Source organism: Callorhinus ursinus, unplaced genomic scaffold (assembly GCF_003265705.2).
Source record: "Callorhinus ursinus isolate GAN/ISIS: 27379988/994484 unplaced genomic scaffold, GSC_fseal_2.0 scaffold8, whole genome shotgun sequence".
Classification (NCBI taxonomy): domain Eukaryota; kingdom Metazoa; phylum Chordata; class Mammalia; order Carnivora; family Otariidae; genus Callorhinus; species Callorhinus ursinus.
This window is the reverse complement of record NW_027397070.1, coordinates 35417794-35445751: the sequence shown is the minus strand read 5'-3', so window position 1 is coordinate 35445751 and position 27958 is coordinate 35417794. Positions and strand designations below refer to the sequence as shown.

Below are 27958 nucleotides of genomic sequence, written 5' to 3'. Positions count from 1 at the left end.
TGATAGCATGCATTCTAATAAACAAAAGTTTACTTGGGCTAGCATTAGTATTTTTATTTTAAAAGATTACAGATTTCACACATTTTTACTTACAGGACATTTGCAAAATTCCTGAATATACAATGCTGGGAAACAACATGGAGTATAATCAACTGTAAGACAGCCTGAGCCAACCACATGATGTGGAGATAGTCGGCTAGTGACAGCAATTCAAACATGGCTTAAGTGATCTCCATTTAAATAAGTGAGAATTAACAGAGGCACATCCACAAAGCTTAGAAATCTTTTTCTGTATCATCTATTCTGTACCATAGACACATTCTGGAATTTACATTGCCACTCTTAAAGGTTTTGTTAGAAATAATCAGTATTTAGTATTCAGTCAGTTAAGTGGCCAACTTTTGAGGATTCCCCCACCCTCTCCCGCTGCCCCACCAGCTGCACACGTGCACATGTGCACTCTAAAAATAAATCTTTAAAAAAATTAAAAAATATTTAGTATTTAAATGTATTTAAATAACGTACTGAACTAATCATACATGTATACATATGGACACATGCATACATATATCTATACATACACAAACATACACATATATATACATGTTAGGCCAAAGGGAGCTTTAAAACAAGCACCAAAGACTATTTAATTGATTGCAGAAGTAGAAACTGGGCTTCCTAAATATCAATCATGTAAGTACTGACCACTGAAGTTTCATATGTTCAAAAATAAAGCAAATAAGGCAAAAACTGTATTGCACTTAACCATACAATATATAAAACAGTTAATACAAATCATAAATCCATTACCATACTATAAATGTAATTAGCCACTTGCATGTAATAAACATTACCTCAAGAACAAGTATTTTAAATTGCTAATATCAGAACTGTAAGAAGTATAACATCAGAAAAAGTTATAGGAAACAATAACCTGCAAATAACAGGATTATTTCTATTACATTCTAAATCCAAATTTTATTTCCATTTATGCAGATTTCATAAAAGGAAATGTTAAAATTAAATCTTGAAGTAAATTCTTATTTCTAATTTTTTGTTCCTTTATAAATCTAGAGCAATGTTAAGATATTGCCATTTCAGAGAAATAACCTATAGTTTCCCAGAAGAATTATTTTTAATACCGGCAGTCTTCCTATTCAATATACAAAATATAAATCTTTTCTTCTGTCAGAGATGTCAAAATTAAGAATTCTTCACCGGGTTCTTTGTTCTGTATTTTCTTTTCCTCTTGGGCACAGTGAACTCTAAAGACATAAAATTAAGTCTGTCAGGTCTACAAAATAATACTTTAACTGATAATAATACATTTAAACGATACAGCTGTTTAACTGGAATGCCCTCACAACAAAGCTCCAACAAGAAATCCTAAACCTAACATATACATGATTCTTTCCTTCAAAATGATACTGCAGTTGAAAACTTGCTAAAGTAGATTCTAGTCTTCCTAAATCCTATTTAATAATAAGCTACTATGAAGTGGTTTCATATGGGTATGCTCTCCCTAAACTACAGGCCGGTGCAATGAGACAGAGTGATTAAGATTTGAATTTCACTTCAATTAAACCTGAAAATGAAACCCAAATCACTAGTACCATATATCTTTTTTTATTTTTATTATTATGTTCAATTAGCCAGCATACAGTAAAACACAACATTAGTTTTTGATGTACTGTTCAACGATTCCTTAGTTGCGTATAACACCCTGTGCTCATCACCACATGTGCCCTCCTTAATACCCATCACCCAATTACCCCACCCCCCTCCCTTCTGTAACTCTTAGTTTGGTTCCCAGAGTCCAGAGTCTCTCATGGTTTGTCTTCTTCTCTGATTTCTTCCCAGTTTTCCCTCCCTTCCCCTGTGGTCCTCCGTGCTATTGCTTATGTTCCACATATGAGTGAAATCATATGATAATTGTCTTTCTCTGCTTGACTTACTTCACTTAGCATAATCCCATCCTGTACATCTTTTTGGCTATGACAGCAGATGCCACAACCAACACTCAAATAAGTGTTTATCTAGAAACAGCTGTGAACCTAAAAATTACAAATCATTAAAAACAAAGAAAACAGAAAATACAAAAACATGAAAATTATGAAAGATGTAAAGAAACAAAATATTCCCCACTAATGAAAAACAAAAGAAGAGTGATAGGAAAAGGAACGAGAAAAGACAAAGGAGAAAGTATGAAGAAAAAGAGATTCCAGGAATCTTCTAGGTTCCTAGAAGACAGCAGCGGCCAGGATGGAGTGCAGTAGGCCAAGAGAGCAAACTGTCCAGTAAAGCAGGTCAGAGGTCAGCAAAAAAGTTCTTTAAAAATATGAAAATGACAAAATCCCTAATGTGTTTGAATATCCCAAGAGGAGATTTACACACTGAGGAAGAGTTTGAAGATAAATTCGTGTTAAGTCTATAGAAAAAATAAATTAGTAAGACAAAAAGTTATCACTCTCTAGGGAAAACAATAAATGTACAGAGTAAGAGTCATAGTACATTATATGGCTCTGTGGTCAATGACGTTCTACAAATGCAGAATACCTACAAAGCTGAAGTAATTATATTGGAAGGCTGGGGCCTGGGAAGCATACATGTGTTTGAAGTGGGAGGTGAAGAATATATTAAAGAAAACTATACCCTTGCCTTCCTTGGTGGAAAGTTAAGATATAATCCACAGAACTAAAACATAAAGAAGTGATAGAATACAAATTTTTTAAAGACATAAGAGGTAAATACCAAAACAATAGTCAAAAGTGATGAACTGTTGAACACTACATCAAAAACTAATGATGTACTATATGTTGGCTAACTGAACATATTAATAAAAAATAAATAAAAATTAAAAAAGAAAGAAATGGGAGTCAAAGTCAGAAGACTGTGGTTTCTTATAATGAATATAAAATTATCTGAATTAAGTCATGTATATGTCATTATAATTTAACCAAATTTTTAAAAATCACAGATTTTATTTATTTATTCTTTTTAAAGATTTTATTTATTTATTTGACAGAGAAAGACACAATGAGAGGGGGAACACAAGCAGGGGGAGTGGGAGAGGGAGAAGCAGGCCTCCTGCTGAGCAGGGAGCCTGATGCAGGGCTCGATTCCAGGACCCTGGGATCGTGACCTGAGTTGAAGGCAGACGCTGAGCCACCCAGGCGCCCCACAAACTAACAGATTTTAAAATGGGACTTGCCAAAGATTCATAAAGGTGTGTTTGTTTTGTTTAACTGTTTACTCACAAAAAAAGTTACCAATCAAGACTGGAAAGAAACTACAGTCTGAAACTCATCACAAGATTGTAAAGGACTATTCTGACTATTTTATGCTGACATCAGCAAATCACAGAAGCACATTTCTGAAAGAACATTCCTTGTAAAATGTCTATTCTTCGTCTTCTATATACTTCTGTAACACCGTTTCTATCTACCATAATGAACTGGCCTGTTTTTCTCCCTAACTAAATTCTAAGGTCCTTGAAGGCACAGACTGATCTGATTCATTCAACAAATATTTACTTAAGTCCACTATGGGCCAGTCACTGTGCTCAGATCTATAATAACTGTGATCAAAATAAAATGGTTTTTAAATTCCAGTAGTACATATCTTTATACCCTGTACATAGTTAAGTGTTTGAAACATGACAGGCACTCCACATATGCTTGCTGAATGAATATAAAACCAAATGAAAAAAAAAGTCATTAGGCATTATTAACACACATTATATTCATTATCATTGATGGATTACCAATTATCAAGCCTAGCCTGCTAAATATAACTTATTCTCTTAATACTATAATTATTACTAGAGACAGTATTATTTAAACTGTTGTTTAGGGGCGCCTGGGTGGCTCAGTCGTTAAGCGTTTGCCTTCAGCTCAGGTCATGATCCCAGGGTCCTGGGATCGAGCCCCACATCGGGCCCCTGCTCAGCGGGAAGCCTGCTTCTCCCTCTCCCACTCCCCCTGCTTGTGTTCCCTCTCTGGCTGTGTCTCTTTCTGTCAAATAAATAAATAAAATCTTAAAAAAAAATAAATAAATAAACTTGTTTAATAAACACTACAAATTATGAAAACTACAACACTAAAGGTATAGCCATTTTATGTCATGCAATTTACAACTATTTAGTTACAATCATCATTCCATAGGTGAAAATTTTACATTCAAATTTGAAATAACTATTTTTTAACAATAAAATCTCTTTAAAGTTATATTCAGAAATTTGTATTTTGTGAACCAGACATCCTCATGATGAGGTATATTCACATACTAATGGTATTTTACCTATCCTTCACTTCTCGCCCCAACTGACCACTACCTCTCCTTTCCACTTATTTATTAACATTTACTTTTAAGTGTCATGATTAATACTAAAATTCTCTAATGTGTCAAAGAAAAAAGCATCACAAGAACACAGAGCTAACCACCATGCTCCTCAAGGGTTCTAAATCTTAATGCTCTCCAAGCATAACTTTTCATCAGTATTTGACAAAATTTCATCTGTACCTGTTTCACTAACACTTTCATTGTCCTCTTCTTCTTCTGTAATTACAGGCATACTCAGCCTTAACGATTTATCTTCTTTATGTACATTCTGCATGTTATCTGGAAATAGTTGGGAAAATAATTTCATACAAAAACAAAGAATGTTAATCTTTGAGAAAAATTCTTACACAAAATAATGTCATTACTACAACATAAAAATTAGGTATTTAAATGCGAAAATTGGAATGGTAAAGAGAAATATGCATTTTAAAATACATATCTATTTTAAGTATTATTATATTTGTATCTCTGCTTTGAAAATAATCTAATTCTTATCATTAAATGAAGGAAAGGAAGAAAAGGGAAAAAATGACAATATTATTTAAACCGTTATTTTTTATTTTTTTAAGATTTTATTTATTTATTTTGACAGAGAGAGACACAGCGAGAGAGGGAACACAAGCAGGGGGAGTGGGAGAGGGAGAAGCAGGCTTCCCGCCGAGCAGGGAGCCCGATGCGGGGCTCGATCCCAGGACCCTGGGATCATGACCTGAGCCAAAGGCAGACGCTTAACGACTGAGCCACCCAGGCGCCCCTTAAACTGTTTTTTTTTTTTTTAAAGATTTTTATTTATTTATTTGAGAGAGAGAGAATGAGAGATAGACAGCACGAGAGGGAAGAGGGTCAGAGGGAGAAGCAGACTCCCCGCAGAGCGGGGAGCCCGACATGGGACTTGATCCCAGGACTCCAGGATCATGACCTGAGCCGAAGGCAGTAGCTTAAGCAACTGAGCCACCCAGGCGCCCCTTAAACTGTTTTTAATAAACACTACTCAAGCTTTATCACACACATTATGGGTTATATCTGCAGATATCAGGGAATAATTGTGTGCCTTACTTCAACTTTAGTAACTAATGACAAATGTAATTCTAAAGGTAACAGCCTTGTTTTTCAAATGTATACTTTCTCTTCTCACTACATCTGCTCTACAAAACAGATTTCTCTAATCATAATTTGCCATTGACTTACCATTTTCCAAAACATTTTTCTACATCAACCTTCTGGTGCCTAAAGAAATATCCTAATCAAATTTATCAAATACCATTGTCTTATCAGGTCTCACTTAGCACTTAACTTTCAGGTCCCAACAGTAATGCCCACATACATTCTCACTCCTTATGCTGCCTTTATTCTTCTCTACAATACTTTCACCAATTGATCTATTATTACATGTTAATTTTTTTCTCTATGGTCTGCCTCCTCCCACTAGAATGTGAGTTTCACAAGGACAGACTTTGGCTTAAGTCAATGTATCCCCAGCACTTAGAAAAGTGCCTGGCATGCAGTAAAGCCTCAATAAATATTTATTAAATGATTAAATATGGGTTCAATGATTTTATACCACAGTATTTCATTTAGTACATATGTTAATACATACCTATCAGCACTTCTCAGAAGGCAAGAAATTAAAATGAAAATAAGCTTAAAGTTTCTGCTCTGAACACATATATGCTGAGATCTTAATGGGGTATAGAGTATATGGAATAGACTGCTCTAAGGTGGAGTTGAGTAAACTGCAGCCATAAGCTTCCATTTAAATACAATTTAAACTTGATAATAAAAAAATACCAGTTTCCTATTAAGTCATTAAAGCAGAATTCTGCCTTTACTTGCAAATCATAAATATTAATTACAGTAATTTATTACATGATTTTTAAGATGGTAGATAATGTTTTAGGAAATCTCTTTTTACATCTAATCATGTTTTTTAAAACTTGAACCTACAAAATTTTCCAGTTCACAAAATTGCAATCAGTACAATCTACCCAAAGTTACTGATACTGTTCTTCACAATCTTTTAGCATGTCCATCCATATCCATTATTAATGACTTTTCCCTAAATCCACATTTACAACTTGAAAGAGTCTATCCAACGTCAAGGTAAGGATTTCTGAGTTAAAAACTGATAGTTGAGGGGCACCTTAGTGGCTCAGTCAGTTAAGCATCTGCCTTCTGCCTTCAGCAAAGGTCATGATCCGAGGAGCCTGGGATTAAACCCCACGTCGGGCTCCTTGCTCAGCGTGGAGTCTGCTTCTCCCTCTCCCTGCACCCCACTCATGCTCTCTCTCCCTCAAATAAATAAATAAATAAAATCTTAAAAAAAAAAAAAGACAGTTAAGAAACAAGTCTTCATCTAGTCGCATGATGATTGTGTTTTAGAGATGGATCTCTACATTAAGTATGTTTAAAAAATAAAAAGCAATGTTCTCTAAAAGCTCTTAAAAAAAAATACAGTGCTTCACCCACCTAACATGCAGCCAGGAACCAAGAAGTAAACATACAAAACTTCAGATGTTTAACTCAAAATCCACATATTAAATAAAGCTCGTGAACTTTAGTCACCAGTATGTTCCGCAGACCTTTATCCAGAACCTGATTACATTTATTTTACATAAAACTGAAGTGAACGGCCAACCAGTTTCTGAAACCATTACAATTAAACAGCAGCAAAAGGGAAAAAAAAATGCTATAAGCCACAATGAGAACCGAAAGACACCTACCACAATAAATGTAACAGAAAAACTTTAAAAAAAATAAGACATAAAAACTGACAAATCTTGGATGTGAGAAAGAACGAGTTCTTAAAAGTTAATCTCAGAGTTTTATGAAAATGTTTTAGGTAACTACATTAAGTAATAAAATATAGTTAGTGAAGGAAGTGATATTTTGTAAATTACACCTGCCAAATATTTAAGATAAAAAGAAACTTTCATTTAAGTTCTTTCCTAATTTTGCACTTGCTCCTCCTTTGTTCCTCAGGCCACATAAAAACAAAACAAAACAAAAAACTGTTTAAGAAAGCCACTTGGCCAGCTGACCTCTATGCACTTGTATGAAGGTTGATTACTAATAAAAACTGCTTGTGCAGCTTTCAAAACCCAAGTTATCTTTGATACCTTAGAAAAAACAATCCTGCAGAAGTTAATTTTTAAACATAATCAAACTAATCAGTCTTTTCCTCATGTCTTCTGGTTTGGGTTTGTTTGGGTTATTGATTTATACATAATAAAAGTCACCAGGATTTTCAATGTACAGATTTAGGAGTTTGGACAAATGCAGTTGTGCAGTTACCACTGCAACCAAATACGAAACAATTCCATCATATCAGGAATTTCCCTGCCCTTCTGCAGTCAACACCGCCCCCCACCCTCAGTACCTAGCCACCTAGGATGTTTTCTGCCCCTATAAATTTTGCCTCTTCCACATTGTCCTTACGCCTTTTGTGTCTGTCTTCTTTCTCTTATTTGGCACAAGGCACATGAGTCACCCACGCTACTACATGTATCAGCAGCTGCTTTATTCTTGAGTAGTATCCCACTGCACACTTATTCCATGGTTTGTTTACCCAAGGACCAGGTGAAGATATTTAGGCTGGCTATCATTTTTCACAATTATGTACAGAACCACTATAAACTTTTGCATACAACTTTTTGTGTGAATATATAAGTTTTCATTTCTTTTGGGTAAATACCAAAGAGTAGGACTGCTGGGTCATAAGTTAAGTGTGTGTTTAGCTTTATTAGAAACTGCCAAACAGTTTTCCGAAGTGACTATACCATTCTGGAGTCCCACCAGCAATGTATGAAGGTTCAGCTGTTCTGTGTCCTATTCAGCTTTCGTTATTGCCTATTTTCTTGTTCTGTTTCTTGGTTTTTGTAGTCATTGCGACAGGGAGTAACAGAATGCCACGGTGCTTTGAATTTGCATTTCCTAATAACTACAGATGTCAGACATCTTTCAAGATGTTCATTTGCCATGCACATATTCTTTTTGAAGTATCTGTTCAAATCTTTTGCCCATTTTTTAATTGGGTTATTACTAAGTGTTGACAGTTCTTTATATATTTGGATACAAGACCTCTATCAGGGTTGTATTTTGCAAATATTTTCTCCCACTCTGTGGCCTGTCTTTTCATTTTCTTAAAAGTGTCTTCCAAAGAATTTTAATTTGAGGCAAGTCCAATTTATCAATTTTTTTCTTTTATGGCTTATATTTTTTATGTCATATATAAAAAAATCTTTGCCCAATCCAAGACATTTTTTATGTTTTCATTTTTAAGTTTTATGATTTTAGTTTTTATATTCAGGTCTGTAATCGATTCATTTTAAGTTAATTTCTGTATATGATAAGAGGTCTAAGTCGAGGATCTGTTTTTTGCATATGGATATAAGATTGTATCAGCGCCATTTACTGAAGACTATCTTTTTCCACTGAATTGCCTTTGCACCTTTGTCAAAAATAAAACTGACCATATAAGTACAAATCTATTTCTAGATTCCCTATTCTTTTCCATTGGCTTGTGTGTCTACCTTTTTGCAGATAGCACACTGTCTTGATTTCTGAAGCTTTATAGTTATTTCTCAAAACTGTTTTGGCTACTCTAGTTTCTTTCCATTTCCATATACACTTAAGAATCAGCTTGTTATCCTGGGATCGAGCCCCACATTGGGCTCCCTACTCAGAAAGGAGCCTACTTCTCTCTCCCCCACTCCCTCTGCTGTGTCGCTGTCAAATAAATAAAATCTTAAAAAAAAAAAGAATCAGCTTGTTTATTTATATAACTGTTGGGATTTCTTCTTGGGATTACATTTAATCTCAGAACAATAGGTGACTTAACTGTACTGATTGGTCTTTTTTTTTTTACTTTTTTATCTTATTATGTTATGTTAATCACCATACATTACATCATTAGTTTTTGATGTAGTGTTCCATGATTCATTGTTTGCTTATAACACCCAGTGCTCCTTCAGTACGTGCCCTCCTTAATACCCATCACCAGGCTAACCCATTCCCCCACCACCCTCCCCTCTAGAACCCTCAGGTTGTTTCTCAGAGTCCATAGTCTCTCATGGTTCGTCTCCCCCTCCGATTTCGCCCCCTTCATTTTTCCCTTCCTACTATCTTCGTTTTTTTAACATATAATGTATTATTTGTTTCAGAGGTACAGGTCTGTGATTCAACAGTCTTACACAATTCACAGCGCTCACCATAGCACAATACCCTCGCCAATGTCTATCACCCAGCCACCCCGTCCCTCCCATCCCCCACCACTGAGATTAAGAATTCCTCATATCAGTGCGATCATATGATACATGTCTTTCTCTGACTTATTTCGCTCAGCATAATACCCTCCAGTTCCATCCACATTGTTGCAAATGGCAAGAATTCATTCCTTTTGATGGCTGCATGATATTCCATTGTATATATATATATACCACATCTTCTTTATCCATTCATCTGTCGATGGACATCTTGGCTTTTTCCATAGTTTGGCTATTGTGGACATTGCTGCTATAAACATCGGGGTGCACGTACTCCTTCGGATCACTACATTTGTATCTTTGGGGTAAATACCCAGTAGTGCAATTGCTGGGTCATAGGGTAGCTCTATTTTCAACCTTTTGAGGAACCTCCATACTGTTTTCCAGAGTGGCTGCACCAGCTTGCATTCCCACCAACAGTGTAGGAGGGTTCCCCTTTCTCAACGTCCCCGCCAACATGTGTTCTTTCCTGACTTGTTAATTTTAGCCATTCTGACTGGTGTGAGGTGGTATCTCACTGAGGTTTTGATTTGGATTTCCCTGATGCCGAGCAGCGTTGAGCACTTTTTCATGTGTCTGTTGGCCATATGGAGGTCTACTTTGGAAAGATGTCTGTTCATGTCTTCTGCCCATTTCTTGATTGGATTATTTGTTCTCTGGGTGTTGAGTTTGATAATCCATGAAGCCCATATTATCTCTCCATTTACTTAAATCTTCTTTGATTCATTGTTTTGCAGTTTTCAGCATACAGATCCTGCACATACATTGTTACCTATATACCAAACTATTTTGTGGTTTTTGTGTTATTATCCTTTAACATTTTTTTCAATCACTAATTATTCCATTGTTAGTATACAGAAATACTAACCCTGTACCTTGTGACCTCATCAAACTCACTTATTAGTTCTGGTAACTATTGTGTAGAATTTTTGAGACAGTTTCTGTGTAAAACATAATTTCATTTGCAAACAGACACAGTATTATTTCTTCCTTTCTAATCTAAATGTCTATTATTTCCTTTTCTTGCCTTACTTCACTGGCTAGGGCCTCCAGTATGATGTATAAGAGAAGCAATGAACAGTCATCCTGCCTTGTTCCCAATTTTAGAGGGAAAGTATGGTTTCACCATTAAGTATGATGCTGGCTGTAGTTTTTCAAAGAAGTCCTTTGTCAGGCTGAGGAAGTTCCTTTCTAATCCTAATTTTCTCAGAGATTTTATCATGAATAGATGCTGGATTTTGTCAAATATTTTGTCTACATATACTGAGATGATTATATAGTCCTTCTCCTTTATTCTGCTAATATGGTAAATTATGCTGGTTTATTTCCTAAATAAACCAGCCTTATATTCCTGGGATAAACCCAAGTTTGTCCTACTATATTGTCCTTTTAATATACTGTTGGATTCAATTTGCTAATATTTTGTAAAAGTTTTTACATTTATGTTCATGAGGGATATCAGTCTTTGTCTTTTCTTAAATTGTCAGTAAGCTGGGAAGTGTTCCTTCTTGTGTCTTTTGAAAGAACAGCATAGTATTCCTTCCTTAAATGTTTCCTAGAATTTCCGGCAAAGTCATCTGGGAATTTAACTTTTTTAGTAAATGTAGAACTACTCAAATTCTCTATTTCTTCTTGTTGGTTTTGGAAATGTGTGTCTTTTAAAAAATATACCCATTTTATCTAACTTAACTAACTTATTGGCATAAAAGTATTCATAATTTTTCCCTATTATCCTCTTAATTTCTGTAAGGTGTATAGTGGTATCCCTTACCTTACTAAATTTTGTGTTCCTATGTTTTTTCCAGTGAATTTTCTTTAAGATATTTTTACGTGTAAAATCAGTCATTTGTAAATCACGGTAATTTTATAATTTTTCTGAAATCATGTCTTACTTCACTCTCCTGCCTAATTACATTGACAGGCAATAGTAATACAATTGTGATACTTCTATGTATTATCAACAAACAAGAGGTGGCCTTTTGTCAAATAACACACATTCACATACATACTTTTCTTGCGTTAAAGTATCACCAACTATTTTTATCTGGAGCAGAGGCTGACAAACTATGGACCCAGGCTAAATCTGGTCTATCACCTGTTTTTGTAAATACAATTTTACTGGAACATATTCCTTTGTTTATGTATTGTCTGTGGTTACTTTTGCCTTACAATGACAGAGCTGAGTAGCTGTGACAGAAATCTTACGGCCTAAGAAGCCTAAAATATATACCCTCTGGCTCTTAACAACAGGTTTGCTGACCCCCTAATCTAGAGGATTCCTTTTTTAACCAAGAATGGATGCTAGATCTTATCAGTCTTCTTGGGTTACTGTTAAACTGAATTCACATTTTCTCCTTTAACCTATTTGTATGGCAAATTATACTGATAGATTCCTAATTGCACCATCCCTACATTCTGGAACAAAATGCACTCAGTCAAGTTGTTTTATAGCTGGGATTCTTTCAATACATGTAACGGGATTTTTTTTCAGTAATACTTGTAAGTGAGATTGGTCTAACAGGTTTCTTCCCCATATCTGCAGCCTTGTAAAAAGACCTAAGAAATTCTGCTTTTGAAGTATTTCCTAATTATCCTTAACAAATGTGGTCTCTCCTCCTCTGAATTTTCAGTATACTTCAAGCAACTGTTACCAAACTTAATCATATCTGGACTATGTTAAAGGTAATTAACTTCAATTCTCCTTCTACTGCCTCAATATAGGAAGGGAAACATTTATGTTAAAAGGCCATAACAGGGGCGCCTCAGTTAAGCGTCTGCCTTCAGCTCGGGTCATGATCCCAGGGTCCTGGGATCGAGACCCGCATCGGGCTCCCTGCTCCACAGGAAGCCTGCTTCTCCCTCTCCCCCTCCCCCTGCTTGTGTTCCCTCTCTTGCTGTGTCTCTCTGTCAAATGAATAAATAAAATCTTTAAAAAAATAAAATTAAATAAATAAATAAAAGGCCATAACATATCTTTATATATTGCACTAGTAGCTGGGAGTGTGTTTTATACTAGGCATTGAATATTTACTAATGTTTCTAATGCCTTTTTTTTTCTTCTGAGCCTGCTAATGAGATTCCAACTTTATGTATGGTGAATATATATTACTCGTGTAATTTTTTAAAAGTTAAACTATTAAAATATATAGTCATTTCTTTAAGAATCAAATTCCAAGGTTTTTATAGACATACTAATTTAAAAGAAAAGGTACATCTTAATTAATGCAGCTAAAGGGAAATATAGTTTATAGAATGTATTACTCACCTAATTCTACACATAAGTTTAATTCACACACAAAAAGTACTTATTAAGTATGCTCTGAATAATTCTAGACTGATTCTATAAACAGCTATTTCACTTTTGGACAAGTTATTTAATCTATATGGACCTAAATTTCATCATCTATGAAATAATAAATTTGATAACTCCTAGGATCCCTTTAAGCAGTAAGACTCTAAGAATTTAAGATAATTAATTTTTTATATTAAATCTCTCTCACAAAGTTCTCAAACAAGTATCTAATCCCTTTTAATAAAAGGTGGGTGGGGAGGTTGTAAACAAGATCCATTATCCCTTGTTGAGTCTCAAAAAGACTTTAAAAAGTTACCTCTATTTCTGGAAGACATCTTCCTTCCTGCTGATTTCAATGTTTCTTTGTTTCTTTTTTTCCTAGTTGCTTTGATTTGTCCTTGACCAGATGCAGAATCAGAGTCAGAAGAGTCAAGTTTGACTTGACGATGCCTTCTTGACTTGGATGCCTTGAGAGTTAGAAATGCAATTAACCACAATGAATCACAAAATGAATCCAACTGATAGACAATTTAGGAAAAGACAAAATACACAAAGATGAGGAAAAATAAAAGTCATAAAGTACTTTACCATTATACTGGCTTGCTTAATACTTGTTGCATGCATATATATATATATATATTTATCTTTACAACAGGATAGGCCCCCTGCAACTGTCATCACCATCTACTCAAATTGGGTAAAAAATATTAATTGTTGGGTTAAAATGTAGTTGTTGTTGCATGGCTGGGAAACAGGTGTAAAGGATGAGTACTGTCTTTTACTGTCTACTAACCTATTCTCCCTTTCTTCTAAGAACAATTATGTTCCCTAGTTACCACCATGTCTTTTGAGTGGAACCAATTGATGCCTGGTTCCAGGTATGTGCCACTGACCTAGTCAAAAGGTTCACATCACCACGGCCACTGATTTGTTCATGGGTGGGCATGTGATCTCTATCACAGATCAATTTTAGAATTCCGTGTAACTATTAGGAAGGAAAATTCTCCATTTCCACTGAACTTAAGGCTGGGAACACGCAAAGCTGGCTGTCAGGAACAACACTTGAAGACAGTGAAAGCAACACAAAAGGTGAGAAACGGAGGGACAGTGCAAGGACATTTTCGTTATTATCAGTCAATGAATTTCCTTGCTTAAGCAGAGTCCTTACAGGAGTTTTCAGATCCAGGTATTAACAATTATTAAAAAAAATTACCATGCATTAAATGTTAATTGTACCTCAATAAAGAAAAAACCTGCAGCTATGTTATGACGCACTCTTGCAACACTTTATGGGAATTACAATTTAATTCTCATAATCTTTTAAGATACACATTAAACATCAGTTAGCACTATATAATGTGGAACAGTTCTGGTTTAAAGCAATTTGGATTAATTAACTTATTGTCCTTCGTGCTTTAATTCAACAGTATTTTGTACTCAATTTACTCTGGGGTAACAAATATGTAACACTTAACTATCTAGAATTACTTTTAATTTTTTATTTATTCCTTTTCATTTCTACAGCTAGAAAATGATAGTAATTTCCCACAGAATAAAGACACTCCTAGGGGTGCCTGGGAGGCTCAATCGTTAAGCGTCTGCCTTGGGCTCAGGTCATGATCCCAGGGTCCTGGGATCGAGCCCCATATCAGGTTCCCTGCTCAGCAGGAAGCCTGCTTCTTCCTCTCCCACTCCCCCTGCTTGTGTTCCCCCTCTCGCTGTATCTCTCTCTGTCAAATAAATAAATATTAAAAAAAGGAAGAAAGAAAGAAAGAAACACACCCCTAGGCTCATGAAAACAATCGAGGAAGAAATATGGGCTTAAGCACATAAATTTATCAGTTCTCTCTCCTGAAATCCCACTAAAATAACAGTAAGAAAATTTCTGAATAAACTCACAAAACAGAGATAACAGAAAACAACGCAGCTGCTAAAAAAAATTTAGTAGTAGGAACAGTGAGTGATAGCTGACAATAGGATGAAGAAATCTGAAATCTAATTGCCTGTATTGAGAAAGTTACTATAAAGCAAGCTGATCCAAGTGGATCAGGAATTAGAATCATCAGAAATTTGTCTAAAAAAATGGTAGAGGGGCGCCTGGGTGGCTCAGTCGTTAGGCGTCTGCCTTCAGCTCAGGTCATGATCCCAGGGTACTGGGACTGAGCCCCACCTCGGGCTCCCTGCTCAGCGGGAAGCCTGCTTCTCCTTCTCACACTCCCCCTGCTTGTGTTCCCTCTCTCGCTGTGTCTCTCTCTGTCAAATAAATAAATAAAATCTTTAAAAAAAGTAAAAAAAAGTTTTAAAAAAATGGTAGATATGCTGAAAATCTACAAAAGCAATAGTGTCCCATTTCCCAACCTCAAAACTACACAACTGACCTCCTATAGAAAACAGGAGGCTTGCTCTCTGGAGAGTTGCTAAACCAGAGATGTTGTAGGCCTGAGGAATGGTATAGCTGAGGAAGAGGACAAAGCCTCTTGCTGAAAATAGGGAAAGTATGTGAAACCTGCATAAAGAATGGTAAGCCTCATGACTGATTCTCTCTGTAGGCTCCCAAAACATTGGTGGTTGGGCTTATTTACCCTTCTTTCCCCCAGACAAGGGAACGGAAGACTGCTCTCTGGTAAAAATGATGCGATCCAACAAAAAGAAATACCGAGGGTAACAAGTCATATCTTCACATGACCACTCTTAAATAAGATCTGAGGCTCTTTAAACACTTGAAAAAAGCCACCAAAATGAAACAGATCAAAATAAACAAAACGAGGAACTCTAGGGGAAAAGGCATAAACTTCAAAACACTGTAATTAACATCCTCAAGGACATAAAAGATAAAGATATTGCATCAGAAAAAAAAATACATTTTTTTAAAGAAAAGATTCAGAGAAGGAAAAAAAAAAAGACCTTAGCAATAAAAAAGAAAGTCAGCAAAAATAAAAAATTTAATATAATGGTTCACAAGACAAAGTTTAAGCAATCTCCCTGAAAATACAGATTGAAAACAGAAAAGAAAAATAAAATAAAAATTCAAGAGAAGGAGCAAAAATGCAGCAAATACTATCAAAGAAACAATATAAAAAACTCAGAACTGAAAACAGATCAAAAGGATGCCTGTCATGACAGCCAAGGACAATGATGGAAAAAAGATCCACACCAACTTAAATTATCATGAAATTTCAAAACTCAAGGGATAGAGAGAAAATCCTAAAACCTTCCATGATCAGGAATACTAAAAGCTGGAAGACAATAAAAAACAAAGGCATCAAAATTCCAGGTAAACACCAGAAGAGATAACTGAAAGAGAAAAACCTGAAGATGGATTAGGAATGTAGGCGTGGAAGTGGTAACCAGGAGACTGCTGGGTTATATAAGCTCAAAAGTATTATTAAACTTTTTAAACTATGTACATGTATTACTTTGATGAAAAATAATAATACTGTTAAAAAACCATCAAGTCAATTACCTTACTAAAGAAATAACTTACCTGAACAACAACTGAAAAGGCCTTTGATTTTATTCTCGCTAAAGATTCTGCCCTTTCACATCTCTGGATAAAAAATAAACAGGAATGGGAAAAAGAAACATAAACATTAAAAGAAATTATGGATTCCCAAGTATTTGTTATCAGAAATAAGATGTGAGACGGAAGGTAGGGTCATTTATTGGACACACATTGACCAAAGACATATAAACACACACTACATTCTCATAGCAGGTCCACAATACCATCCTTATGGCTACTGATTGTTATTATTCAGGATTTAGGGAGGATAATATGAATGAAAGACTTAGTGATCAGGCCATTACTCCCTCATCTGCCTATGCCCAAAGATGGCTCTTTGTCTCATCCACTAAGATGGATGAAAACTCCGGAGGCAGGAAGCAGTAAATAGTAGCTAGAGCTCCACACTGGTTTAAAGTCAGACAAGAAGTTAAGAAAAGATATACTATAAAAACCCTACTGTCTATGTAAGGACGAAGAACACCCTCCACCATTATCCTCCCCTTTCCCTGAAGAAACACTTACCATCGTCACTCCCAATCTACACTTGAAGCGTCTTTCATAGCGTTTCCAGTAAAGAACAGACTAAGGCTTCAGAGAACTGATGTTTCAAAATTGTCTGAGATAACTATGATAATACTGACCAAGGGTCATGATACTTGTATACAGAATCACAGCCACGTATCAAATGAAAAGAAGCTAACTAAACTATTGCCCTGTGAACAATCATATAGTGAATTTTTCTGACCTCTGATTCTTGTGAATTTCCTTCTCTCTTTTCTTCTCCATCTTTAACGTTTGATTTTAAGGGCGGATTCTGAAAGAAAAAAAAGTTATATATACACATTTATAATTCATATTAACTAAAAATCAACTGCAAATCATTTCAGAGCAATGAGAAACATTTAATTACTACAAAACTAAAAGATCATTTCACATTATTACAGCATGGTTCACCACCTGACATTAAGATCAAGGTTAGGTTTCAGAATAGTTGTAAAATTTATCAATGAAATGCCTAAATCCTCCTAACTAATGAAGGAAAACATACACTTCATATAGCAGTAAGAAAACTGGTTTATTCTCCTTTCCTTCAGGTTTTCAGAAGTCTTAGTAATGCTAATTAGAGTTTATTAAAAGACAGTACTACAAAAAAAAGGATACTATAAGAGAGTACCTAATAGATTTTTACATGAATTGCCTAGGTCATTTGTGTAACTCATTTGTAACAAAGTATTCAAACAGTCTAAAATGTACTGTCTCTCATTAAAATAAATGTGGGTAGAAGCAAATTGTTTCCTCCTTTCTAAGACTGTCATCCCATCACTTTATCTTTTCTAAAATTTAAGTTTTGAGCCAGCTCCCCTTTTTTTTTTGAACCAGCTCCCTTTATACAATGAAAACCAAAAACTGGCAGCCAATCTTTCTAAAAGACAATATATAAAATAATAATACCTATGTAGCATTTGTGAAAATACTATTATCAGATACATAGTAAATCATCAGAAATTGCTTATGTTTTACTTTTATTTTTTCCCAAAACGATTTACTAAAATAAGACGGAGTAGTGGTTTCAAAGTTAAATTTAGCAAGGCTGGCCACGAGGTTTCCAGAGTAAAAAAGTTTCTCTAGGTGAAAAGGTTACTGTGAAAAATGAGGAGCTCTAGCTAGCATCAGTATTTGGATCAGAAAACTAAATTGAAGATTTGTGTTGATGAGTTTGTAAATGGATTAACCAAGGCAGGGAGAGCATGCCCTATCACAATGGAAGAAGCCACAATTCAGGCCTAGTAGTCTGCTGTGATGCAGAAAGATGGAACCAGTGTTACCAAACCACTGACTTAAAAAAAATTTTTTTTTAGATTTACTTATTTATTTTAGCTATTTATTTAGTGGGCATGGGAGGAGGGGCAAAGGGAATCTCAAGCAGACTCCATGCTGATTCCGGAGCCCAACACAGGGGCTCGATCTCACAACCCTGAGATCATGACCTGAGCCAAAATCAAGAGTTGGATGTTTAACCGAGTCACCCCAGGTGCCCCCAAACCACTGACTTTTAAGAGAAGTTGGATGTCTGGAATTTTAAGTGAAGTCACAAAAATTTAAATTCTAGTGACTAATTCAACTTTTTAAAACAACGTTAGGATCAACACCGTGTCAAACAAACCACACCTGTCTGTAGGATTTGACCCAAAGACTGCCAGTGTGCAACCTCTGGAAAATGCTAAATTATAAAGATAATAAATCTGTGGTATATCAAGATTACTTATTCCTCTACAGTTATACTGATATTATATATAATGTATATTATTTAACACGTTATAGAATTGTTATTAATAACTGTTTAATTATACAATTACGTAACAAAATCTGTAAGGTTAAATAATACCACATAGCTGATAACTGGCAAAGCCAGAGCTAGAAAAATAAAGCCCTCGAAATCTTAACTCCAGAAGAATATAGCCACTCAACTAAGCTGCCTCTCAATTTTATCACCCATGTCAAGCCATTAGTGTATAATGCAAATACAGTGGGGAGGTATCAAACAAGCAGTCACATACCTTTCTGTCTTTGTGCCACTGCTGATGCTCCAAAACTATGTTCTTAATATTGTCAAAAAAATCATCCTTTATCAAGCTGAGGGCTTTGTCTGGATTGGATTTATCGCCTGAAATTATATGTTTCATGTTCTGATAATGATCATGAACATTCAGCATTTCCTAAAAGTGAAAAGATGAGTCTTTTATTTCTAAAATTTTTGAGGAGAAACTTAAAGGCAAAACCAACACAAGATAAAATGACTAAGTTGATAAGGAATAATATGCTACAATATACTGAAAATAATACAGTCATGCAACGAAAATAGTACAACTTTATTAATGAAGAGGCTGCTTTCCAGAGATAATGGTTCACTGAATTTAACTCAACAAACATTAATATACACTGTATGGAGAGATGCAGGGAAAAGACAGGACATAACAAAAATTATTTGTAGTATACCATTAAATATCACTAATGATAACTAAGATCACATTTTTTAAAATTTTGTATTATCGTTTCAAAGATATTTACATAATTCTTTATGTTCAGCCATAAATTCCTATGTAACAACTCTCATCCAATCCTCCACAGAGATGTGCTGACTTTCACAAATCTCACAGCCCATGTGCCTGTAAGCTTCATCATTTTTTCACTAGTAAGATCCAGGATTAAAAGAAATAGAAGGCAACTTATAACAACACTTGAGGAATCATTTATTACTTAGACGTTCATTCCCCAGAACCTCCAGCGAAATGGGCAGGTCTATGGGGTAAGGAGAAAGATAACACGTTATAGGCAGACTTCAGAATTCAGATAAAACTGGTATTGAGACTTAGCTCAAAGACCAGCAAAGAACTACTGACACTTCCATCATAGATGACCTCTGCAACATCTGAGTCATCCTCAAGTTAGGCTTATCCATTCATTTCCAGTAGGTTTTGATGGAAGTGACAGATAACTGTTAAAGCAATGAGAAACTGCTGGGTAATGGTGAGTGCTCACATATGCAGGATCTTCAAAGGAGAACAGTGTCCAGCCATAGGGAGCCCCTAACTTTTTTAAAGCTTACAGTGTACTGTACTCCTATATTTTACTACATGCAATACAATACAGGGGAAAGACCACTAGCTGGACCTGATTTTGAGCCTGCGTTCTGTCATTTGCTAGATTGACTTTGAGCAAATCCCTCAATATGGGAATCATATTCCACATTTGTACAAAATTAAGTGATGTCATCTAACCCAGTATAAAAGTATTTATTAAGTGTGCTTATGCAAATGGGAGTGTTCTATAAAATGTAAAGCACTATACAAAGGTAAAGGATTATGAAATAAAAGAAAGTACATGGACTTTAAAGCCTTATAGGCTCGGACATTCAAATCCAGTCCGCACCTTACTGTACTGTACTTTATGGAAATTACTTAACTTCTCCGAACCTCAGTCTCCTTGGTTTTTTTTAAAGTTTTATTTATTTATTTGAGAGAGAGATAGCGAGAGAGAGAGAGAGACAGAGTGCACGAGCAGGGGAGGAGGGAGAAGCAGGCTCCCCGCTGATGTGGGGCTCGATCCCTCATGACCTGAGCCGAAGGCAGACGCTTAACTGACTGAGCCACCGAGGAGCCCCTCCTTATTTTTAAAATTAGGAAAATACCACCTCCTTTAAAGGGTTACTAAGATTATTAGTGAGATAACAACATAAAACGTCTAACATAGTTCCCGGCATATGTTGAAAACTCAACAGTTCATAGCCATTATTATAACTGTAGAAATAAAGACTCAGAAATGAAATGACTGGCTCAGGGTCATATTTAAGTAGCAGAGTTAAAATTAAAAATCAAAAGTTTCTTTTTCTCCATATACTTTTTTTTTTAATTCAGTTATAGTTAACATACAAAGTTATATTAGTTTCAGTTGTACAATATAGTGATTCTACAGAAATCAGAAGTTCTGGTCCTATTCTTTTCATTTTATTATGCTTCCTTAACCACAAAGCTAGAACTAATGAGTGGCAAAATGATGACAAAAATTCAGGTGCTGACAGGCAGACTTAATAGCATCTGGGCAGAAGGAAAGTAAGCAAGTATTGAATGTAAGGATTATCAGTGAGAATGGATCAAAGACTACACTAAGACAGGATAGAGTCAACTGAGGTATTAAGGGATAAGGCTCTCAAAGAAGATCTGAGGCAAGCCAAAGACCCTAGTCAGGGTGACTTCATACAGGAGCTTCTAGGAATAGGCATTCCGTAGCTTGGCCCTTCTGACCCTCCTCCCCAATCACCCTAAAAGGACATGCCTTTGTACATCACCCCAGCTCTGTTCTCTAAAATCTTCCATACCTGTCTACTGACATATACAATTTTTCTTTTTTAAGAGGAACCTTTAATTCAACACCTTCAGAACCTTTAATTCGTAGAGTAAAAGAACTTAAAATCAAAAAGCATGTTTAAGAAGGTATGTTGAAAAAAAATTAACATTCTACCACGTTAGTCCACAACCAAAAATTATAACCAATTGGATTCAAATCATCTTTTTCATTAGAAGAATACGGATAAGAACAATGAAATGTCTTGCTGTTCTAAAACACCCTCTGCCTCTTTATGATTTAACCTCAGTACTTCCTGGCAAATCCTTTCTGGTATCCCCAAACCTTTTGTTCTTCACCATGCCTATTCCAAACTTTCTCTATTCTCAATTCCTTGAACCCCCAATGCCCTCTCTTAAAAGTTAGACTATCAGGTCTGTTTGCCTTCTACTTTTCTTCTTCACAATAAATCATATGAATCCATTTTCACCTCCTTTCTCCAAGTTTTAAAGGAAGAATTATGCCTTCTCCTGCTCAAGGTAATCTCTCCAGTGGGTTTCAATCACAGACTGCCTACCTCCTCTACAGCAGGAACCCTGCACCTCCTTCTTCCATATAACCTCTCCTAACTCACTCCTTACCCTAAGCCTAAATATAAACTTGAAGTTTAACAAATAATTAAAAATTGTTTAAAACACCTATTTGGCAGGAATATTATGAGGAATAAAATAATCTATACAAAACATCTTGTTTAGCTCCTACACTATACTATGTCTTTAGACATTTAGTAAATAGCTTCCTTCTAAGGCAGTAATACTTATCTTTTGGTGGGGGGGGTGCGGGGTGGAGCATGAACACCTTTGAGAATGTGAAGGTAGTTATAGTACCTCAACCAAGCATCCATACGTATGACAGCTTATCATAAAACATAGGGAGAAAAGGACACATGGACCATCTGAAGGCCATCCATGGATCCTAAATTAACAATTCTTGCCTAAAAATAGTTACTTTACAGAGCACACCCAGAGTACTTTCAAAAATCAATTTGCTAGGCTGCCTGGGTGGCTCAGTTGATTAAGCGTCTGATTCCTGATATCAGCTCAGGTCATGATCTCATGCGTCCTGAGAATGAGCCCCACAACCTGCTCCACATTCAGTGGAGAGTCTGCTTGAGATTCTCTCTCCCTCAGCTCCTCCCCCAGCTCTTGTACACACACTCTTTCTCTCTTTCTCTCAAATAAATAAATCTTTAAAAAAAAAATCAATGTGCTACCTTAATTACAAACCTAATAGATGAAATCTGATAGGCTGAAGCTATTAGAATATGATGGCATCTAAAACAAAGAGAAACATTTGAGCATATCAAAGATCTGATCCCTCTTTCACTCCTGATATAGGAAAAGACTGAATAGAGTTGAAGAAAAAAAAAAGAAGTAACATTTATCAAGAGCCTACTACATGCCACAGGCCATCCTCAGCATTATTCAGAGATAAATCATTTTCAATTCTCACAACTGGATGAAATAAGGATGGTAATCCTAATATTAAAGAGGGGGAAACTAAGGCTCAAACAAATTAAAAAACCTGACCAAGGCTGCTACCTGGTTAGACTCACTCGCTCATGAGAACTCTTTCTCTCTTTAGGTTTAGATATACCCATTCTTTTGAAATGTGAATATATTGTAGATTACAAGGCTGTAGTCAGTCCTGTAATGGGTTTTGTTTTAACCTCGGGGCAGTGCTTTTCCATGCATGTAAAATTCTATTGAGTCTCACTACTGATCCATGTGAAGGAAGATTTTTTTTTTCTCAATACTGAACAACTGAAATAAAATACCAAAATACATTAGCAGGTAAAGCTGCTCTTATCCATAATTCTTGATTTCAAATTTTTGTTTTATCACAATTGCCTCACTGTTTTCAATGGGTTTTAAATAAACATTGTAAAAAGGAACTTAGGAAATGAATACATAATATTAAAAAATAAGTCACTTTAAATTCTTGTTTTACGACCTATCTAAAGTCAAATACAAATGATGGTTTCAGTATTTGAATCTAAATATCCTGAGTCCAAGTACAGTCTTCTACATCTTTTTGCTTGAGTTTCAAGATTTATTCCATAAATTTTCATATATTTAGGATGTATTATTTCTGATACTTTGGAGGAACAATAAGCATTCTATGGTAGGTTAAAATCGTTAGAAAAATTTCAGTATCCCACAGATGAAGGTATAACTTCAATATATAGTTAACAATAAAACAATTTTTTTTTATTTCAAGGGCATAAAAAACAAATTTACCTCTAATACATCAGAAGTGATAAGTTTCATTACACGATCATTTGGGTCCTTAAATTCTTCTGTAACTTCAGCTCGTTGAATTTTCTTCTTCATCCTATATGATAGCTATATGATAATGAATGTCTTTTAAGAGATTATTTTTTAGATAATCCATTTTCCAAAGACTATTAGACTTTTATAATAACTTTTAAGATGACAAGCCACATGCTTATAAATTCAGATGATATTCAGACAAGTTACATGGTTTGCCAGCTGATGTCAGAACCAGAATCAGGACTTAATGCTCTTTCTAGTGTCTCAATTGTCATTAAGACTGAAGAAATATATTTTATTAGTGGAAGTTTCAACTTTTCACCAACTGACATTAAAATTCCTTGGTCCTCTTTCAGTAACCTGATGTATGAATAAAGAAATAAGCAAATGGCAGATGCCAAATCTAATTTCCTCTTCTAACAATTTAATAGACAGCATTTAGAAACACACTACATTTAAAAGCAGAGACTAAATTTTTGTTTGCAAAAAAAAAAAAGTAATCAGAAAGCATTTTCTCCTATTTTAAGAAACCTTTCTATAAGTATTAGAAATTACATATGGAGACTGAGATACTTTATAAACAATGAAGCATAAATTCTCATTTTGAAAAATGATCTATTTTAGACAACATACCAATTTGGGCATTGCTGTAAAGTGAAATGCTTTGTCTAGTCGTAGCTTCCTAAAAATATATGCTGCATCAAAATGTTGCGCATTTATCAAATCTTGCTGAAATTTTAAAACTTCATCCCAATCCTTCAGGGCAACTCTAATCTACAAACAAGAAGAATAAAAAAAATATTACTAAAGGTAAATCTTTTTTCACAAATGTATTCTAATTGTGAAACACTGGCATTCCTCTTAAAATCAGTTGGTTGTAAAAATATTGTACCTATTTCCTATTTTGCTGAGGGAAAACAAGTATTACCTTTTGTTTTGGCTGACACAGTTGGGTGTTATATAATCCATACAGCAGATACAAAGCACCAACTCTGATCTGGAAGGTGTATGGAGGTAAAAAATATTGCCAAGCCAAAGTCAGTGCTTCTTTTGTAAACATGTTCTTTTCTAAATTTCTCATTCTACCACTAGAAAACAAAGAGAAAATATATTATGACTCTAAGTAAATAAGTAATGAACAAAAATTAGAAGAGGTATATCCTAGAAGCTGCTAGAAACTCAACGGGCATTCCACATCTGATCCTTTCATGATCAAGCATGACCTAATTTTCTGCTGTGCTTCTCACCCTGAGGCATAGACATACACTAGGTAAACATAATACTCTTTGTAAAGCATCAACTTTACTTGCTGAATTGAGGAGCAAAAAGGAAGGGGTTACAAATTATTCCCGGGTAAGAATTTTAAACATTTAACATATTAACATATTAACAAATTAAAATAATTTAAACAATTAACATATTAAAATAATCATGGTTATATTACAGAATAAAATTTAAAAATTACATGCATTTTAATATATAATGGAGATTTTCCCCAATACTCTCAGGGATTCACCCTACACCTCATTTGTCTTTGAGACACCTAGATGAAAAAGTTAGAGAACCACAATACAACCTAACCTTTGCCCTCCTCCCAATTCTGCAGGGTAAAGCTCACCAAAGTAAAGAAGGAGCAGAGTAGAAAAGCAGATCACCCTATACTCCCAAAGCCTGGGCTCTTCAAATAATAAATATACTAAAAGAATGCAAAATACCTACTGTGGTATTAGCAACCAAAGCAATTTCTAAAGAAATAACATCACTACTCAAGTAGTCCCTACTTTTTTCCTCATTTTAGTTTTTGCTCATTAGCTAAATATTGAAGTAACCCCAGCAAAATTTTCCTTAACTGCGACTTTTCAGGGGAAATGCACTGAAAGACCATGGGTTTTGGATACAGGCAGACATATAGGTTTCAATATCTGCTCTACCACCTACTAGCTGTGTGATCATGAAGATTACTTAACCTCCTTAAGCCTCAATTTCCCCTTCTATAAAACAAGGATAATTATATACCTGCTTTTCAGAGTTGTTCTATGGATTAAATACATTAAGCTATAATCACATCATATTTAATAGCCATTAAAAAATTAGTTCCTGGGGCACCTGGGTGGCTCAGCTGGTTAAGCTACTGCCTTTGGCTCAGGTCATGATCCCAGGGTCTTGGGATCGAGCTCCACATCGGGCTCCCTGCTCTGCGGGGGAGCCTGCTTCTCCCTCTCTCTGCCACACTCCTGCTTGTGCTCTCTCTGTCAAATAAATAAAATCTTAAAAAAAAAAAAATTAGTTCCTTTCCAGGGTGCCTGGGTGGCTCAGTGGGTTAAGTGTCTGCCTTCGGCTCAGATCATGATTCTGGGATCCTGGGATAGAGCCCCAAGGGGAGCCTGATTCTCCCCCTCCCCTCGTGCTCTCTCTAATAAATAAAGTCTTTAAAAAGAACTAGTTCCTTTCTTTTCATTAACTGTACAACAAATAGCTCTCTATCCTCCAACCATGCAATGTACAAACTACATAAGTAATTATTATATTAAGACAAAAAAGAGAACTTTTATTTTTTCTTCAGGAAAACATAGAGTTTTAATCACAAGAACTCATTCAGCCAATTATTTAGCTTTTGCAATATTATATATGTTATGCTAATGGATACCAAATTCATACAGTCACCGTCCTCAGAGCTCTATGGAGTGGAGGGAAAATTTTAAAGCAATAATAATAGTGATGAATACTTACGGAGTACTTAGAGTGCACTTAACATCTATTAGCTCATTTAACCCTCAGACCTACAATATGATGTATTATCGCCGTCTCCATTCTACAGATATGGACGCTCAGGCAAGTGAGTTCCCCAAAGTTAAGTTACTCTGTGGTCTCTGATTCAAAATCAGGCAGTGGGACTCAGTAATCTGCTCTTAACTACTATACTTTACAATAACCTGTGGTAGGAAGTCCATAGATAAAATAAGCAGAGTGCTCTCGGAAAAACAGAGTATGAACGCCTTACTTAACTCTAGGAGGGGAAAGGAAGGTTTTCCTAAAGAACTGTCATCTGAGATTAAAACTGAGTGAAGAAAAAGGTGGCCTAGCAGAAAGAGCTGGGGGAAGAAAGCTCCAGGCTTTGGAAACGCCTGAAGAGGGCCATAGGCAGAATGGAGCAATTGAGTGCATGGAGGATGGAATGGCAGATAAAGCTCTTGAGATGGGCTGAGGCCGGTCAGAGAGCGTCTTGCCTGGCATATTAGGGAATTTGAGCTTTATCCCAAGGGCAGTGGAAACCACTGGAGTGGTAAGCAGGGGAGTGACAGGCTCAAATCTGCACTTCTGAAAGACAACTTTGGTTGTTGTATGAAAAATGAATTCGGTCGTGCAGGGGTTTGTCCTTGCTTAGGTGTTTGTTTTGTTTTTAAACATGGAGGATAAAGCACGGAGGAAGGCAAATGATGGGAGATGCGCAGAGTGAGGCAGAGGAGGTGGGAGAGGAGGGTTTAGAAGGACAGCCAGGCAGAAATAACATTCGCCTGGGGACGCCGCAAAAGGATGCAGCCGAAACCAATGAAAGTGCCCAGGAAGAAGGCCCAGGAGAGCTGAGGGCAGCATTCTGAGACTGCCGCCTTTCTAAGCCTTTCCCAGGGGCGGCGATGCCTCCCCCGGCCAGGGAGAGGGGCGGGCAGCGGAGTAGAAACACCCACCAGAAGATGGTCCCGAACTTCATACTCCTCCAGAGTTCCGTAAAATCCTCGAAACGCACACTATCCGTCTCCTGGAAGCGGCTGAGCAGCGCCTCGCAGTCAGTCTGCAAGCCTGGAGGAGTCCCCATACCTGCGAAGCCCACACAAAACGCGCCAACGAGCCCGCCCTTGTCGCCGGGGAAACCGGGGCCCAACCTTCCGCCCCCTACACGCGACGCACTTCCGCTCCGTGACGTACTATCCGGCCCAGTTAGCTCCGCCTCCAGCCGGCCTCGCGCGAGCCGAGGTTTTCTTACTGCGCATGCGGGGGTGCCTGTCGTTTTTACCTGCTCAGCTCTCCTTAGCAGGGAGCTAAGGTCAGTCCTTTACATTTCATTGAAGAGGTTTATATCTCAAGTGTCCTGTGAGCCCAAGAAGGATTTTAGGTCTGCATTAGGCTAGTTTGTGTTAATTGGCTTTATCCTTACTATCACTTTACTTTAAAGTGACCCTAGTGTGACTAGGCAAGAACAGTTACCCATCTTCAACCTACCTCCTTGTGGAAGCAGGATCTAAAGACGGTTTACTAAGAGGAATGGACTGGACTCTTTCTGTCACAGTCCACAACCACATAATATAGTGCTTAATGTGTCTCTCGTTGTAACCGTAGCAGTCTTCTGCAACCACAAGTTGAGAAACTTGTGAACATCTCCCCGCCA

General features: G+C 36.1%; 1 protein-coding gene across 1 annotated transcript; it reads right to left on the bottom strand.

Annotated features, from left to right (window-relative positions):
- Window positions 1–27460, bottom strand: SNAPC1 (small nuclear RNA activating complex polypeptide 1). The gene is made up of 10 exons (XM_025869919.2): window positions 27261–27460; window positions 24503–24662; window positions 24208–24348; window positions 23542–23646; window positions 18958–19116; window positions 17145–17213; window positions 16379–16441; window positions 13211–13361; window positions 4522–4620; window positions 1–1265 (listed from the first exon to the last, which is right to left on the bottom strand). Exons 1-10 carry the CDS (start codon window positions 27386–27388, stop codon window positions 1204–1206), a joined length of 1137 nt encoding a protein of 378 aa, XP_025725704.1. The 5' UTR covers window positions 27389–27460; the 3' UTR covers window positions 1–1203.
- Window positions 27461–27958: the final 498 nt, after the last annotated feature.

What these genes read in the sequence shown, in the direction of transcription:
- SNAPC1 (XM_025869919.2), bottom strand. Translation starts at nt 27,388, where the DNA reads ATGGGGACTCCTCCAGGCTTGCAGACTGACTGCGAGGCGCTGCTCAGC. An exon ending in AGTGGCACAAAGACAGAAAG is followed by an intron (nt 17,214 to 18,957) that starts GTATGTGACTGC and finishes TTTTTCTTTCAG; the next exon opens with AATCCGCCCTTAAAATCAAA. An exon ending in TGAAAGTGTTAGTGAAACAG is followed by an intron (nt 1,266 to 4,521) that starts GTACAGATGAAA and finishes TTATGTCTTTAG; the next exon opens with AGTTCACTGTGCCCAAGAGG.